Source organism: Neoarius graeffei, chromosome 7 (assembly GCF_027579695.1).
Source record: "Neoarius graeffei isolate fNeoGra1 chromosome 7, fNeoGra1.pri, whole genome shotgun sequence".
In the NCBI taxonomy this organism is placed as follows: Eukaryota; Metazoa; Chordata; class Actinopteri; order Siluriformes; family Ariidae; genus Neoarius; species Neoarius graeffei.
The window spans coordinates 60,880,999-60,897,942 of record NC_083575.1 but is presented as its reverse complement, the minus strand read 5'-3'; the positions used below and the strand labels follow the sequence as shown (position 1 = coordinate 60,897,942).

Here is a 16,944-nt window from a genome sequence, read left to right as displayed (position 1 = left end):
ACACAGTTTACTCCAAAGGTACCATTTATTGAAATAGCTGACACGAATTAGCAAACTAATACTGATCAGATATAGCAACAATAGCAGCCAAGGAATAATTCAATATAAATAGTGATACAAATGTCTCATGTTGCCAAGGCTGAGGTCTCTTAACTTCCTGTTAGTGCTCATGATTAACTGCAACTGGTAGCTTCTCTGTGCCTTCATAAAAAGGGTTTGTTGACCGCATTCATTGGCTTGACCAACACACAGTTAAATGGGAAAGTGCAAGGAGCTCAGTGCAGATCTGAGAAAGAGGATTGCAGATGTACACAACTCCGGAATGTCTCTTGGAGCCATTTCTAAACAACAGCAAATTCCAAGATCAGTTCAGACAATTGTAAAAGTTATTGTGAGGTGTAGTCACTTTGCCAAGCCACTTTGCTTCAAGAAAACCCAAATTGTCACCCTCAGCTGAAAGGAAATTGGTTTGGATGGTCAGGAACAACCTGGGAGCCACCATGGTACAGCCCTGCCATGAACTGGAAGCTGATGGATCACTGTCTACAGTTCGGATCACCATGGACTAAGAGGCTGCTATCCAAGAAATAACCCCCTGCTCCAAAATTGACACCTTCAAGCTTAACTAAAGTTTGAAGCTGACTACATAGACAAAAAAAAGCCTTCTGGAGGATAGCTGTGTGGTCAGATGAGACAAAGATTGAGTTGTTTGGCCACAATGACCACCATGTACGGAAGGACACTGTGTACCAACTGGTGGTGGTGGTGGTGGTAGGATCATCATGCTCTGGGGCTGTTTTGCTGCCAGTGGAACTGGTTCATTGCACAAAGTGGATGAAATAATGAAGAAGGAGGACTGCCTCAGAATTCTTCAGCAGAAACCATCAGAAACTTGAACAAGACTTGGGACTTCGGAGTTACAACAGGACAATGAACCCAAACATGCATCAGAGCTGGTTGTGGAGGATAAAGCAGGCTAACATTTAAGCTTAAAACAAGTCCTGACTTCAACCCTATTGAAAATATATGGCCCGTACTTAAGTCGAGTCCATGCCAAGAAAAAAAAAATTAATTGAACTCTACCAATTCTACCATGAAGAGTCATGAAATATCCAACCAGAATTCTGCCAGAAGCTTGTTCATGGTAAACAAAAATGTTTGGTCAAGGTGAATCTTCCAAAGAGACATTTTACCCAAATATTAGGTGTGCTGTATGAGTATTTTTGACCCTGTGTGTATAATTTTGACCCTGTGTTGGTTTCAGAAAACCCAAAGAAAATTTAACCTAGTGCACCAAATTCTAGTGTTTTTTTTGTTTTGTTTTTAAATGAAAGATGTATGCTGTACATTCTGCCACAGAAAAAGAACAGTTCAAAGAAATTACTGAAAGCCCAAATATTGCCATGACATTCATGTCACCTATATGTAAACTTCTGACCACAACTGTAGTTAATGCTGTCTATAGAGAATGGGCAACTACAACCCCGATTCCAAAAAAGTTGGGACAAAGTACAAATTGTAAATAAAAACGGAATGCAATGATGTGGAAGTTTCAAAATTCCATATTTTATTCAGAATAGAACATAGATGACATATCAAATGTTTAAACTGAGAAAATGTATCATTTAAAGAGAAAAATTAGGTGATTTTTAAATTTCATGACAACACCACATCTCAAAAAAGTTGGGACAAGGCCATGTTTACCACTGTGAGACATCCCCTTTTCTCTTTACAACAGTCTGTAAATGTCTGGGGACTGAGGAGACAAGTTGCTCAAGTTTAGGGATAGGAATGTTAACCCATTCTTGTCTAATGTAGGATTCTAGTTGCTCAACTGTCTTGGGTCTTTTTTTGTCGTATCTTCCGTTTTATGATGCGCCAAATGTTTTCTATGGGTGAAAGATCTGGACTGCAGGCTGGCCAGTTCAGTACCCGGACCCTCCTTCTACGCAGCCATGATGCTGTAATTGATGCAGTACTGTATGTGGTTTGGCACTGTCATGTTGGAAAATGCAAGGTCTTCCCTGAAAGAGACGTTGTCTGGATGGGAGCATATGTTGCTCTAGAACCTGGATATACCTTTCAGCATTGATGGTGTCTTTCCAGATGTGTAAGCTGCCCATGCCACATGCACTAATGCAACCCCATACCATCAGAGATGCAGGCTTCTGAACTGAGCGCTGATAACAACTTGGGTCGTCCTTCTCCTCTTTAGTCCGAATGACACCGCGTCCCTGATTTCCATAAAGAACTTCAAATTTTGATTCGTCTGACCACAGAACAGTTTTCCACTTTGCCACAGTCCATTTTAAATGATCCTTGGCCCAGAGAAGACGTCTGCGCTTCTGGATCATGTTTAGATACGGCTTCTTCTTTGAACTATACAGTTTTAGCTAGCAACGGCGGATGGCACGGTGAATTGTGTTCACAGATAATGTTCTCTGGAAATATTCCTGAGCCCATTTTGTGATTTCCAATACAGAAGCATGCCTGTATGTGATGCAGTGCCGTCTAAGGGCCCGAAGATCACGGGCACCCAGTATGGTATTCCGGCCTTGACCCTTACGCACAGAGATTCTTCCAGATTCTCTGAATCTTTTGATGATATCATGCACTGTAGATATGTTCAAACTCTTTGCACTTTTACACTGTCAAACTCTTTTATGATATTGCTCCACTATTTGTCGTCGCAGAATTAGGGGGATTGGTGATCCTCTTCCCATCTTTACTTCTGAGAGCCGCTGCCACTCCAAGATGCTCTTTTTATACCCAGTCATGTTAATGACCTATTGCCAGTTGACCTAATGAGTTGCAATTTGGTCCTCCAGCTGTTCTTTTTTTTTTTGTACCTTTTAACTTTTCCAGCCTTTTATTGCCCCTGTCCCAACTTTTTTGAGATGTGTTGCTGTCATGAAATTTCAAATGAGCCAATATTTGGCAGGAAATTTCAAAATGTCTCACTTTTGACATTTGATATGTTGTCTATGTTCTATTGTGAATGCAATATCAGTTTTTGAGATTTGTAAATTATTGCATTCCGTTTTTATTTACAACTTGTACTTTGTCCCAACTTTTTTGGAATCGGAGTTGTATGTCATGGCGCATTGCATTCTGAGTGTGTAGTTCGAGGGGTTGTGATTGTATGCTTGAGCAAGTCTGTGGACGCGGCAGTCCCACTATGTAAGCAAAAGTGTTTTATAAATAGCCTTTGTTTGAACAAAACAAACATTCAACATTATGAAACAGGAAAACAACTGTCTCAAAAACAGTGGGATGCAGCTCAACTCATGCCACGTTTCTAACTAGTTAACGCCTCAGCTTCTGGCTTGGGCTTTTCACAACCATGGACTTGCTGCCTTGTGAATTCTGTAGCATTCCATCAAATACAGTAACTGTTCCCTTATGGAAGACTGCGAGGGAATGAAAATGTATCTATTCCGTTTTTTTTTTTTTTTTTTTTTAAACTCGTACATTAACAGATTTCTTATGTGAAAGGTACTTCCCATATGCCCTATGGCTATGTTCAGGAATCATTTTAGTAGAGGCATATGGATTCATATTAACTGCTGCTTAACTCTGTAAAATCACTTTAGGTTACTTTGGAAAAGTAACTTTAATTCTGACTACTGAGTGAAAGCTGATTCATGTCAATGTATGTCTAACAGGGAATCGATCAGTTTGGGCCTCCAATGATTGTGCACTTCAGAGCTCAGTATTATGTGGAGAATGGAAGACTTATCAGGTATATTTTTATATTGTTTTTTACATATATTTTTACATACTAGTTGTTTGTTTATGAATGTTGTTTTAATATTTCAGCAATGTCCCTGTCAAACACTAACATTTAAATTCTGTCTTGCTCAGTGATCGCATGGCAAGGTATTATTATTACTGGCATTTGAGGAAGCAAGTGCTGCAGTCCCAATGTGTCCAGCGGGAGGAGGCCTATTTCTTGCTAGCTGCATTTGCTCTTCAGGCTGACCTGGGAAACTACAAACGGAACAAACACTTTAGCTCCTACTTCCAGCCTGAGTCCTACTTTCCTTCTTGGGTGAGCACTGAAGCCTTCTTGTACCTTAATGATAGAACTGTTTAACACTGCATAATGTGGACAAATTGAGTTTTCTCTCTCTCTCTCACTCACACACTATCTATCCATCTATCTATCTCTTTCTCCTTCTCTCCAGGTGATCACTAAGAGGGGGAGAGATTACATTCTGCGGCATATTCCAAACATGCATAAGGAACAGTTTGCTCTCACTGCATCAGAGGCTCAGTTAAAATACATCAAACAAGCAGCACTTCTGGACGATGTCACTGTCCACTACTATCGCCTCTACAAGGTCAGGAATGTGTGCATATACATATTTTTTGTGAGTACAAAGTTAGCAAAAACTTGAAAGGCCTCTGTGTGGTGCAGCAGAAAAGCACTGGCTATATTGTTGGGGAAATCGTGAGTTTGAATCTTGACAATGCCAAATCTATCTGTGAGATACAGATAGGAGAGAGCATCACTTTCTCTGCTCCCTGGGGATGTGGGATGGTATTGGCAAATGATCAAATTTGGGAACCGGCAAATTATTAAAAATAGGGTAAAATTTAAAAATAAATAGTCAATAACCTGCTGAAAAATTATCTTTCAGGATAAGAAAGAAGTGGATGCCTCTTTAACTCTGGGACTTACTCTGCGTGGTATTCAGATCTTTCAGGTGTGTATGTTATGTTATGTTATGTTGACTGTCTTTTTGAGCCCTGTAATGTGATTTTGATATAAAAGCCAGATTTTTTCACTCTCAGTATGACTAGCCCTTCCTTTTGCATTAAAGCAAAGCAGGCAGCACCAAGTAGTGCTCATTTTAAATGAAGGTCTTTACATTTTACATCTAACAATAACAGATGTTTACACTGCCTAAATTATGCAAATGTCAGCTGTTCACAATTTTGTTAATTGTATTTTTATCTTCATTAAAAATACGATTGTGCACTAAACTGCATGGTTTCAAAGTTGAGAAAATGTATTGATCCACTGACAGCCTGATCATTTTGTTGTTCTTTAGAATGTCGGCAGTGTCCGACAGCTTCTGTATGACTTCCCCTGGACCAACGTGGGCAAACTTGTATTTGTGGTCAGTACTATAATAGCAGAACAATCCACAAAATCTCTGAATTTGCTATAGCATTTTACAAATAATTAAGCTTCTATTTTATTTATTTAAACTTAATACACACATAAGCTTCCCATGCATAACTACATGGTTGACTTCATACATAGTTATACAAAACACAGAAAATGCCTTTAAAGGGGTTTGGTATTAATCTTGCATTATAACATTGTATACAATTCTATTGCTGTGCTCTCTTTCTCATTTTCTTTCTCTCAGGGGAAGAGGTTTGAGATCTTGCCTGATGGCTTGCCCTCTGCCAGAAAGCTGACCTACTACACTGGCTGTCCGCTGCGTTCCCGCCATCTCCTACAGTTACTTAGCAACAGCCACCGCCTTTACATGAACCTTCAGCCTGTGCTTAAGCAAGTCCGACGCCTGGAGGAGAATGAAGGTACTTCCTTGGTTTTGTTGGTGTTAATGATGTTACAACACCGAAATTTTAATCACAGTACCACATTAGGTACTGTGATATCACAACTAAATCAGTACTGTGGTCTGAAAAATTGATAATGAATAATGCAAATAAAAAAAACCACTACAGAACCTAAAACATTTTTTATAATATAAATACACTACTAGGTTCACATACTTTTGCAGTCACAGACATGTAATATTGGATCATTTCCTCAATAAATAAATGACCAAGTATAATATTTTTTTTGGCTCATTTATTTAATTGGGTTAAAAAAAGCCTAAATTCTAAAGGTTTCACCAACTTTCAAGTGCCACTGTACATGAGTGTCTTCTGAATTTTTGCTTGGCATTAAATTATTTTCAGTGGATTCTGATTTTTTTTATTTTTTTTTAACATATGTACCTTCTATTATATGCTGTTTAACCACTTTGTGTGTCTATAGACTATCCATGATGTTTTTGTAGGCTTTACTGAATTTATTGAAACTGATTGTCATATTGGTAATGGCTGGGTTTTTGCTTGGCGTTAACTAGGTTAACAACCATGAGGTGGTGGTGTTTTCCATTCTCTGATTATGCCTTGATTGGTTATTGCTTCTGCATGTAGGTTTTTCCCAATATGCTAACACAAAAACAAAACTACTGTGTTTGTGTTGTTTCTAAATTAGGACTACAGTAAGCATTAGATAAGTTACAACCCTCACCACTAAATGTCAGAGTTACACTACAAAATAGTGAGAGAGTTCTCGGATCAAAGTGAGCAGGGATTTAAGGTACAAGGACAAATCAATTTAACTAAAATGAACAACTTTAATCATGGTCATATTTGCTGATGCATTCTACACTCTCAGAAATAAAGGTACCAAACTGTACTTTCCCTTGTCAGTGGGGTGGTACTATCCAGAGTTCAAGTTTTGTCGCTTTACTATGTATCTTTTACATAGAAAAGTGCATGCGCATCATTAAAAGTGCATTTAATTAGCTTTTAGAGTCCTTTTTTCCATACAAGGGTCTATGTGGTCCAGTATTGCCCTGAATTGTTTTTTGGACTCTCAACACTGGCTTGGTTGCAGATACAGGACCAAAATCCTATGTTCGAGGGAAGCCATAAAAGTCCTGACATGTTTTTAGATTATTTATATAACTATGTATGTCACTCCACTTTATTATAACTAAACTACTAACTAATTACAGCTAAGTGACTCAAATTATCCAGAGCAAAGAACAATAAACTCAATTTTCTCTCGTAAATTTCATGATACTGAACATTAGGCTGTGTGTGCATGTTTTGTAGAGAAGAAGCAGTATCGGGAGTCGTATATAAGTGATGCGCTGGAGTTGGACATGGAGCAGCTGGAGCAGCGATCTCGTGCTAGTGGCAGCAGCATGGGCAGTGTTTCACGACAAAAACGTTTCTCGCATCACTCCACAACCAGCCACAGCAGCTCACACACATCAGGCATTGAAACTGACAGCTTCCGTACCCCAACACACACACCACACCGGCCACTCCGCTCACACTCCTCCTCCAACACCAGCCGTGCCAGCACACACACCTCCGGCATTGAGAGCAGCGGCAAGGAGCAAGGGCTGGATGATGATGGTATGAATCATGCACCCAGAGACTCCAGTTTTCCTGGCTATTTATTAGCCTATGGGTTGTTTTACAATCAGGGTACAAAGTTTGTGTCACAGGGGTCCAAAATTCAAATTGATTCAAACTGTTTCTTGTACCAGTTTTTAAGTGAAGGACAAGTTAAAGAACAGATTTCAGGTAATTTTTTGACATGCGTGTATGGTAGTTTTGTGTAATCTGCTATAAGATAAAGATGATTAAGTGTAGCTTTAAGCAGGGCTGGGAGAAACAAATGAAGTGATTCTCGAAGAGGACGTTTTTTTTTTTTTTGACAATTCAGAATCCACTACTTCCATAGTGCTTTTAAATATAAGGCTGTAAGCTTTATGTCCCAATATCTTGACCACATTTTAGGATGAAAATAATCATTTTAGATGTGTTATTTTATATTGAAAAATTAGCTGTCTCGGAGAGGACATTTTTTTGACACAATTGCATACTAATTTGATCAAAATAGTCTGAAAACTTACTGGCATTCAACATTAAAACTTAACTATGTTTCCAATGATATGGAATCAAATATTTGTTTTATGGTATAAAGAATGATTTAAGTGCATCCCTTTTGGGGCTACCTGTGGTCAAAAAAGCACTTTTTCTAAATGACATTTTGCTAAATATGACACATTGCCATACATTCACCAAAAATAACGTTATCACCAAATTTTTTTTTGCATGGTAAATAGAGCTATCACAGGGCTACAATAAACAATCAAGTTTATTTAGTCAAGCCTTTTGATATTGAAGATAATAAGTGTTAAATGTGATTTTTAGCTTGCGTACCCTGATTGTAAAACAACCCCTATACTTTTGTCCATGTGCCTACAACCCTGATTCCAAAAAAGTTGGGACAAAGTACAAATTGTAAATAAAAACGGAATGCAATGATGTGGAAGTTTCAAAATTCCATATTTTATTCAGAATAGAACATAGATGACATATCAAATGTTTAAACTGAGAAAATGTATCATTTAAAGAGAAAAATTAGGTGACCTTTAAATTTCATGACAACAACACGTCTCAAAGTTGGGACAAGGCCATGTTTACCACTGTGAGACATCCCCTTTTCTCTTTATAACAGTCTGTAAACGTCTGGGGACTGAGGAGACAAGTTGCTCAAGTTTAGGGATAGGAATGTTAACCCATTCTTGTCTAATATAGGATTCTAGTTGCTCAACTGTCTTGTGTCTTTTTTGTCGTATCTTCCGTTTTATGATGCGCCAAATGTTTTCTATGGGTGAAAGATCTGGACTGCAGGCTGGCCAGTTCAGTACCCGGACCCTTCTTCTACGCAGCCATGATGCTGTAATTGATGCAGTATGTGGTTTGGCATGGTCATGTTGGAAAATGCAAGGTCTTCCCTGAAAGAGACGTCGTCTGGATGGGAGCATATGTTGCCCTAGAACCTGAATATACCTTTCAGCATTGATGGTGTCTTTCCAGATGTGTATGCTGTGCATGCCATGCGCACTAATGCAACCCCATACCATCAGAGATGCAGGCTTCTGAACTGAGCGCTGATAACTTGGGTCATCCTTCTCCTCTTTAGTCCGAATGACATGGCGTCCCTGATTTCCATAAAGAACTTCAAATTTTGATTCGTCTGACCACAGAATAGTTTTCCACTTTGCCACAGTCCATTTTAAATGAGCCTTGGCCCAGAGAAGACGTCTGCGCTTCTGGATCATGTTTAGATATGGCTTCTTCTTTGAACTATAGAGTTTTAGCTGGCAATGGCGGATGGCACGGTGAATTGTGTTCACAGATAATGTTCTCTGGAAATATTCCTGAGCCCATTTTGTGATTTCCAATACAGAAGCATGCCTGTATGTGATGCAGTGCCGTCTAGGGGCCTGAAGATCACGGGCACCCAGTATGGTTTTCAGGCCTTGACCCTTACACGCAGAGATTCTTCCAGATTCTCTGAATCTTTTGATGATATTATGCACTGTAGATGATGATATGTTCAAACTCTTTGCAATTTTACACTGTCGAACTCCTTTCTGATATTGCTCCACTATTTGTCGTCGCAGAATTAGGGGGGATTGGTGATCCTCTTCCCATCTTTACTTCCGAGAGCCGTTGCCACTCCAAGATGCTCTTTTTATACCCAGTCATGTTAATGACCTATTGCCAATTGACCTAATGAGTTGCAATTTGGTCCTCCAGCTGTTCCTTTTTTGTACCTTTTTAACTTTTTCAGCCTCTTATTGCCCCTGTCCCAACTTTTTTGAGATGTGTTGCTGTCATGAAATTTCAAATGAGCCAATATTTGGCATGAAATTTCAAAATGTCTCACTTTCGACATTTGATATGTTGTCTATGTTCTATTGTGAATACAATATCAGTTTTTGAGATTTGTAAATTATTGCATTCCGTTTTTATTTATAATTTGTACTTTGTCCCAACTTTTTTGGAATCGGGGTTGTATTAAAAATAAATTATTTCCTGGAAAATGGATTGTAAAGAGGAATGATGAGTGTTATCACTTGACAGCTAAGTAGTATTGGTGTAAATATGCAGGTGATTTTATAGGAAATCGTGCACGCTGATTGGTCGAGAAATTCAGACTATTTCTCAATGATCACCGCAAGCGACTCGGCAAAATGGTAGCCAATCACTTTGTTACCATAAGTGAGGAAGAATTACAAATTTTGAAAGAAAATGCTGTTCCAAAAAGCACTAAAGATGCTACAAAGTTTGGTCTAAAACTATGCAAAGGTAAGGTGGAATTGTGATTTTATTTTATCTATTTCAGTATTTTCTAAAATACTAAGTATTTTATGAGTCGGCATAGATAAGCGACACAATCCTGCACTGCTCTGCTATTACATATGCATGCCGCTTTTAAAATTTGAAATAAATTTATTTTTTAATATGATTTTTTGTTTAAATAATTGCCTATGGGGGGGGGGCGGCACGGTGGTGTAGTGGTTAGCGCTGTCGCCTCACAGCAAGATGGTCCAGGTTCGAGCCCCGTGGCCGGTGAGGGCCTTTCTGTGCGGAGTTTGCATGTTCTCCCCGTGTCCGTGTGGGTTTCCTCCGGGTGCTCCGGTTTCCCCCACAGTCCAAAGACATGCAGTTTAGGTTAACTGGTGACTCTAAATTGACCGTAGGTGTGAATGTGAGTGTGAATGGTTGTGTGTCTATGTGTCAGCCCTGTGATGACCTGGCGACTTGTCCAGGGTGTACCCCGCCTTTCGCCCGTAGTCAGCTGGGATAGGCTCCAGCTTGCCTGCGACCCTGTAGAACAGGATAAAGCGGCTACAGATAATGAGATGAGATGTATGGAGCAACACAGAATATGTAAAGTCAGAGCTGTATAATCTGCATGGTCAATTTTAGTACCATTTGTGTTTCTGCAGAGATTGAGATGTTGGTTGATGACCCTAAAGACTATGAAGAGCTCACAGATTTAGCATTGGAGCTCAGTCAAGACCTCTGTATTCACATCACTGAGGACATGCTAACGTCTGCACAAAGCAATGGCTTCTCAGGTATTAATAAACCTTGATTTCCAAAAATTACAATTGTGTTGAGATATGAAACATGAGCTTTTAATTTACAGTGGTGCTTGAAAGTTTGTGAACCCTTTAGAGTTTTCTATATTTCTGCATAAATATGACCTAAAACATCATCAGATTTTCACACAGGTCCTAAAAGTAGATAAAGAGAACCCAGTTCAGGGATGCAAACAGCGCGCCTTTTGGCGGATGCCGCCTTTTTCACAGCTGAATCGCGCAGATCCGAATTTTTTTTTAGGGGGGGCGTTGGAGTGTCTGATTATAATTTCAAAGTAAATTCTGTATTAAAATTACTAAATAAGCAAATCCGTTACAGTCCATGAAACAGGAAGTATAAGGATGAGAAAAAAACAGTTTAAATCGGGAAGCTGCGCACATTTGCGCAAATGTGCGCAGCTTTCTGATTTAAACTGTTTTTTTTTTTCTCATCCTTATACTTCCTGTTTCATGGACTGTAACGGATTTGCTTATTTAGTAATTTTAATACAGAATTTACTTTGAAATTATAATCAGACACTCCAACGCCCCCCCCCCAAAAAAAAAAAATCGGATCTGCGCAATTCAGCCGTGAAAAAGGCGGCATCCGCCAAAAGGCGCACTGTTTGCATCCCTGCCAGTTAAACCAGTTATGCTTGGTCATTTATTTATTGAGGAAAATGATCCAATATTACATATCTGTGACTCGCAAAAGTATGTGAACCTTTGCTTTCAGTATCTGGTGTGACCCCCTTGTGCAGCAATAACTGCAACTAAATGTTTCCGGTAACCGTTGATCAGTCCTGCACACCGGCTTGGAGGAATTTTAGCCCATTCCTCTATACAGAACAGCTTCAACTCTGGGATGTTGGTGGGTTTCCTCACATGAACTGCTTGCTTCAGGTCCTTCCACAACATTTCGATTGGATTAAGGTCAGGACTTAACAATGATTTGGCCATTCCAAAACATTATTCTTCTTTAACCATTCTTTGGTAGAACAACTTGTGTGCTTAGGGTCATTGTCTTCCTGCATGACCCACCTTCTCTTGAGATTCAGTTCATGGACCGATGTCCTGATATTTTCCTTTAGAATTTGGTGGTATAATTCAGAATTCATTGTTTCATCAATAATGGCAAGCCGTCCTGGCCCAGATGCAGCAAAACAGGCCCAAACCATGATGCTACTACCACCACCATGTTTCACAGATGGGATAAGGTTCTTATGCTGGAATGCAGTGTTTTTCCTTTCTCCAAACATAAAGCTTCCCATTTAAACCAAAAAGTTCTATTTTGGTCTCATCTGTCCACAAAACATTTTTCCGAAAGCCTTCTGGCTTGTCGATGTGATCTTTAGCAAACTGCAGATGAGCAGAAATGTTCTTTTTGGAGAGCAGTGGCTTTCTCCTTGCAACCCTGCCATGCACATCAGTGTTCTCCTGATGGTGGACTCATGAACATGAACATTAGTCAATGTGAGAGAGGCCTTCAGTTGCTTAGAAGTTACCTTGGGGTCCTTTGTGACCTCGCCGACTATTACACGCCTTGCTCTTGGAGTGATCTTTGTTGGTCGACCACTCCTGGGGAGGATAATAATGGTCTTGAATTTCCTCCATTTGTATGCAATCTGTCTGACTGTGGATTGGTGGAGTCCAAACTCTTTAGACATGGTTTTGTAACCTTTTCCAGCCTGATGAGCATCAACAACACTTTTTCTGAGATCCTCAGAAATCTCCTTTGTCTGTGCCATGATGCACGTCCACAAACATGTGTTGTGAAGATGAGACTTTGATAGATCCCTGTTCTTTAAATAAAACAGGGTGCCCACTCACATCTGATTCTTATCCCACTGATTGAAAACACCTGACTCTAATTTCACCTTCAAATTAACTGCTAATCCTAGAGGTTCACATACTTTTGCCACTCACAGATATGTAATACTGGATCATTTTCCTCAATAAATAAGTGACCAAGTATAATATTTTTGTCTCATTTGTTTAACTGGGTTCTCTTTATCTCCTTTTGGGACTTGTGTGAAAATCTGATGTTTTAGGTCATATTTATGCAGAAATATAGAAAATTCTAAAGGGTTCACAAATTTTCAAGCACCACTGTAAGTGATGCTTGTGTGAATATTCCTGTTTTAGTGGCAGAGAAAACTAACACCTGACTGGTACCTCTGGCACTAACAATGCAGCACAAGCTTAATGTGGTACACAAAAGCTCAGTGTATTAAAACATCATAATTATTCATTGGGCAGAGATTCTACCTGAAATTGTGATTTATTAAAAACATATCAAAACAAAAACACTAATGTTACAAATATACAGTGCCTGGCCAAAAAAGTGAGTAGCTTCTCATTTCTAACAACCATGCTGGAAAACGTATCATACGGTTGTGGGAAAGATGTTTCTGTGCTTCAGAAAGTCACATTATTGGCCTGCATCAAGCAAAGAAAACAACTATGGAGCCTGCTAAAATTACTGGAATTGGGTTAAGAACTGTCCAACACATTATTAAAACCTGGAAGGATGGTGGTGAACCGTCAACTTTGCAGAAAAAAAATCTTGACTGACAGTGATCAGAAAACACTGAAATGCTAGTAAAATTGAATCATAAACATTTGGCAGTAGAACTCAAAGCAATGTTTTAATTAACACATGCGCAGTGTGATGAGAACTCACAGGATTGGGACTAAATAGCTGTGTGGCCATAAGAAAGCCAGTTGTTAGTAAATCTGATTGGAAGAAAAGGCTTCAATTTGCTAGGGAGCATAAAGCCTGGACTCTGTAGCAATGGAAAAAGGTCATGTGGTCTGAAGAGTCTAGTTTTACCATATTCAGCTGAATACCTGAATGTACTGACTGACCAGATTATCCCATCAATGGCTTTTTAATTCCCTCATAGCACAGGCATATTTCAGGACAACAATGCCAGGATTCATTGGGTTCAAACTGTGAAAGAGTGGTTCAGGGAGCATGGGGAATCAATTCACCCATGAATTGTCCAGCACAGAGTCCTAAACTTTAACCCCATTGAAAGTCTTTGGAATGTGCTGAAGAAGACTTTACGTTATATTACAGGCATTTAGCAGATGTTCTTATCCACACCAACATACAACAAAATCCTGACATGCCCACAGTGAGCAGCCCAGAGAGCAGTTGGGGGTTAGGTGCCTTGCTCAAGGGCGTTTTAGCCATTCCTGCTGGTCCAGGGAATCAAACTGGTGACCTTTTGGTCCCAAAGCTGCTTCTCTAACCTTTAGGCTATGATTTTACAGAGTGGTTCAACTCTTCAGTCGTCAATACAGGATTTCAGCAAAAGATTAGTGGAATTCTGGACAGAAATAAATTTTGTGGTATTGCATAAGGTTGGGGGAAAAAAAAAACAATGCCATGGCGAATGTGCACTGTAATCAAAGCTAAATGTGGTCTAATGAAATATTGTGTGCAAATTTTTCTTTTGTTCAGGCAGTGTGTAACACAGAGACAAACTAAGGTTTCTCTATGGCTGTTTAGGTATTATTGTGATCTTAATGAAGTAAAAGGTGGTTTTTAACTTGTACTTAATGATGGCGTTGATGTGCACACAGGCTTAGTTGTGAAGGAAGTAAGCTCATCAACATCAAGTTCATCTGAGACCGTGGTGAAGATGAAAGGCCAAAGCATCGAATCGCTCCCTCAGGTCCCACTCACATTTGCACTATGACACACTTTTTTAGCATCTCCCAGTCATATCACAAGGATTCCTTTTTCATTACTGAAGGGGTAGAGATGGAGTTCAAATAGTGTGCAGTAGTCATTTCTGTCTTGCCAAATAATATATAATTATCAAATAAATGTATTGGTTTGTGGTCTTCGTTAAAGATAACTTTTGGAGGATTATTTTTGAGGAATATCTCTAGTGTCTCCCCAAACTTAAGATAGTACATGTTTACATTTACTACTGTTTTTTCTTCCTCCAAGTTGAGTATTCCAGAATTTATTAACATTTTAAAAATTGTGTGTGGAAAAAAAACTGAAATATAGCACCCTTTTTATTATTTTTAATTGGATTCTTATTTGTTGTGTTGTGTATTTGTTATTCAGATGGTGTCTGGCAGGAAGTCTCAGAACTCCACAGACAGGCACAGCCAATCACTGGATGATGTCCGTCTATACCAGAGGAATTCCCCAGAGTGGGTGGAGCCCTGTCAGGACTCCGCCCACAGTTACACATTTGGTTGTGTGGAGGAGCTTGGCAACGGTTACCAGGGACTTGCAGAACAGCAGGCTGGTATCTGTGATGGCCAACACCCTTTTCCCATCAAAAGAACCAACAAGTACTTCTCTTTGGATCTGACTGCAGAGGAGGTGCCTGAGTTTGTGGTGTGAAGGGGGAGGATAATCAAAATAATAAAGAAAAAAGATTAAAGACGTGACTGAGTGTGTGTGTGTGTGAGAGAGAGAGAGAGAGAGATAATGTATTGAAGCTGCTGAAGTTCGGATGAGAAAGGGAAACTGCAGTCTGTCTCAGCTGCTTTAGCAACATGTGAAAGTGTGTGTGTGTTGCATGGTAATCAGAATGAGAAGTTCCATTTCATGTTGTGTTGAGCTTTTCTATGGTGCACATTTTGTTTCTACTTTGACAGTAGAAGGACAGTACGAGTCTGTGAGGTTGTACGGTATTAGTGTCTTTCTGTGTGTACATATGAGTGTTTTTGATCATACTATATGAGCTATTAACCAAAGATGAGCAGTCCTCCGTGTTCAATACACAACTGAACATACAAGCCATATCATAATACAACCCCAATTCCAAAAAAGTTGGGACACTCTGTAAAACATCAGTAAAATCAGAATGCGATAATTTGCAAATCATGGAAACCCTGTATTGCATTGAAAATAGTACAAAGACAACATATCAAATGTTGAAACTGAAAAATTTTATTGCTTTTTGAAAAATATATGCTCATTTTGAATTTGATGTCAGCAACACATTTCAGAAAACTTGGGACAGGGACAACAAAAGACTGAAAAAGTTGTGTAATGCTAAAAAAAAAAGTAATTTGGTTAATTGGCAACAGGTCAGTAAAATGATTGGGTATAAAAAGAGCATCCCAGAGAGGCGGAGTCTCTCAGAAGTAAAGATGGGGAGGGGTTCACCGCTCTGTAAAAGACTGCTTGGGCAAACAGTACAACAATTTAAGAATAACATTCCTCAATGTAAAATTGCAAAGAATTTGGGGATCACATTATCTATGGTACATAATATCATTAAAAGATTCAGAGAATCTGGAGAAATCTCTGTATGCAAGAGACAAAGCTGAAAACTGACATTGGATGTCTGTGATCTTCAGGCGACACTGCATTAAAAGCAGACACATGTCTGTAGTGGAAATCACTGTATGGGCTCAGGGACACTTCAGAAAACCGTCTGTGAAAACAGTTCATTACTGCATCCACAAATGCAAGTTAAAACTAGATATAAACAATATCCAGAAACACAGCTACCTTCTCTGGGCCCGAGCTCTTTTACGATGGACTGAGGTGAAGTGGAAAATTGTCCCGAGATCTGATGAATCGAAATCTGAAATTCTTTTTAGAAATCTTGGACATCACGTCCTCCAGGCTAAAAAGGAGAGGGACCATCCGGCTTGCATTAATGTACGTGACATTGGGTAGCTTGCACATCTTGGAAGGCATTATGAATGCTGAATGAGATATACATGTTTCAGAACAACATGCTGCCATCCAGACAAAATATATTTCAGGGAAGGCCTTCCTTCTTTCAGCAAGACAATGCCAAACTGCTTTCTGCACATATTAAAACTGCATGGTTCTGTAGTAAAAGTCTGGGTGCTAAACTGGCCTGCCTGCAATCGACACCTGTCTCCCATTTAAAACATTTGGCGCATTATGAAGCTCAAAATATGACAAAGGAGACCCGAACTGTTGAGCAACTGAAATTGTGTATCGTGCAAAAATGGGACAACATTTCTCTTTCAAAACTACAGCAATTGCTCTCCTCAGTTCCCAAACGTTTACAGAGTGTTGTTAAAAGTAGAGGTGATGCAACACAGTGGTAGACACGCCCCGTCCCAACTTTTCTGAAACGTGTTGCTGACATCAAATTCAAAATGAGCACATATTTTTCAAAAAACAATAATTTCTCAGTTTCAACATGTGATCTGCTGTCTTTGTACTATTTTCAAAGAAATATAGGGTTTCCATGATTTTGCAAATTATCACATT

The 16,944-nt window shown here is 39.3% G+C and overlaps 1 protein-coding gene across 1 annotated transcript in view; it reads left to right on the top strand.

Annotated features, from left to right (window-relative positions):
* frmd6 (FERM domain containing 6) overlaps positions 1-15,619 on the top strand; it is a 45,945-nt gene extending 30,326 nt beyond the window's left edge. The window contains exons 5-14 of the mRNA XM_060926174.1: positions 3,666-3,742; positions 3,865-4,051; positions 4,188-4,343; positions 4,644-4,709; positions 5,058-5,126; positions 5,382-5,556; positions 6,874-7,182; positions 10,578-10,709; positions 14,304-14,395; positions 14,800-15,619. Of these exons, the coding sequence (XP_060782157.1) occupies positions 3,666-3,742; positions 3,865-4,051; positions 4,188-4,343; positions 4,644-4,709; positions 5,058-5,126; positions 5,382-5,556; positions 6,874-7,182; positions 10,578-10,709; positions 14,304-14,395; positions 14,800-15,084 (1,548 nt within the window). The 3' untranslated portion in view covers positions 15,085-15,619. The remainder of the gene's footprint in view (positions 1-3,665; positions 3,743-3,864; positions 4,052-4,187; positions 4,344-4,643; positions 4,710-5,057; positions 5,127-5,381; positions 5,557-6,873; positions 7,183-10,577; positions 10,710-14,303; positions 14,396-14,799) is intronic.
* Positions 15,620-16,944: the final 1,325 nt, after the last annotated feature.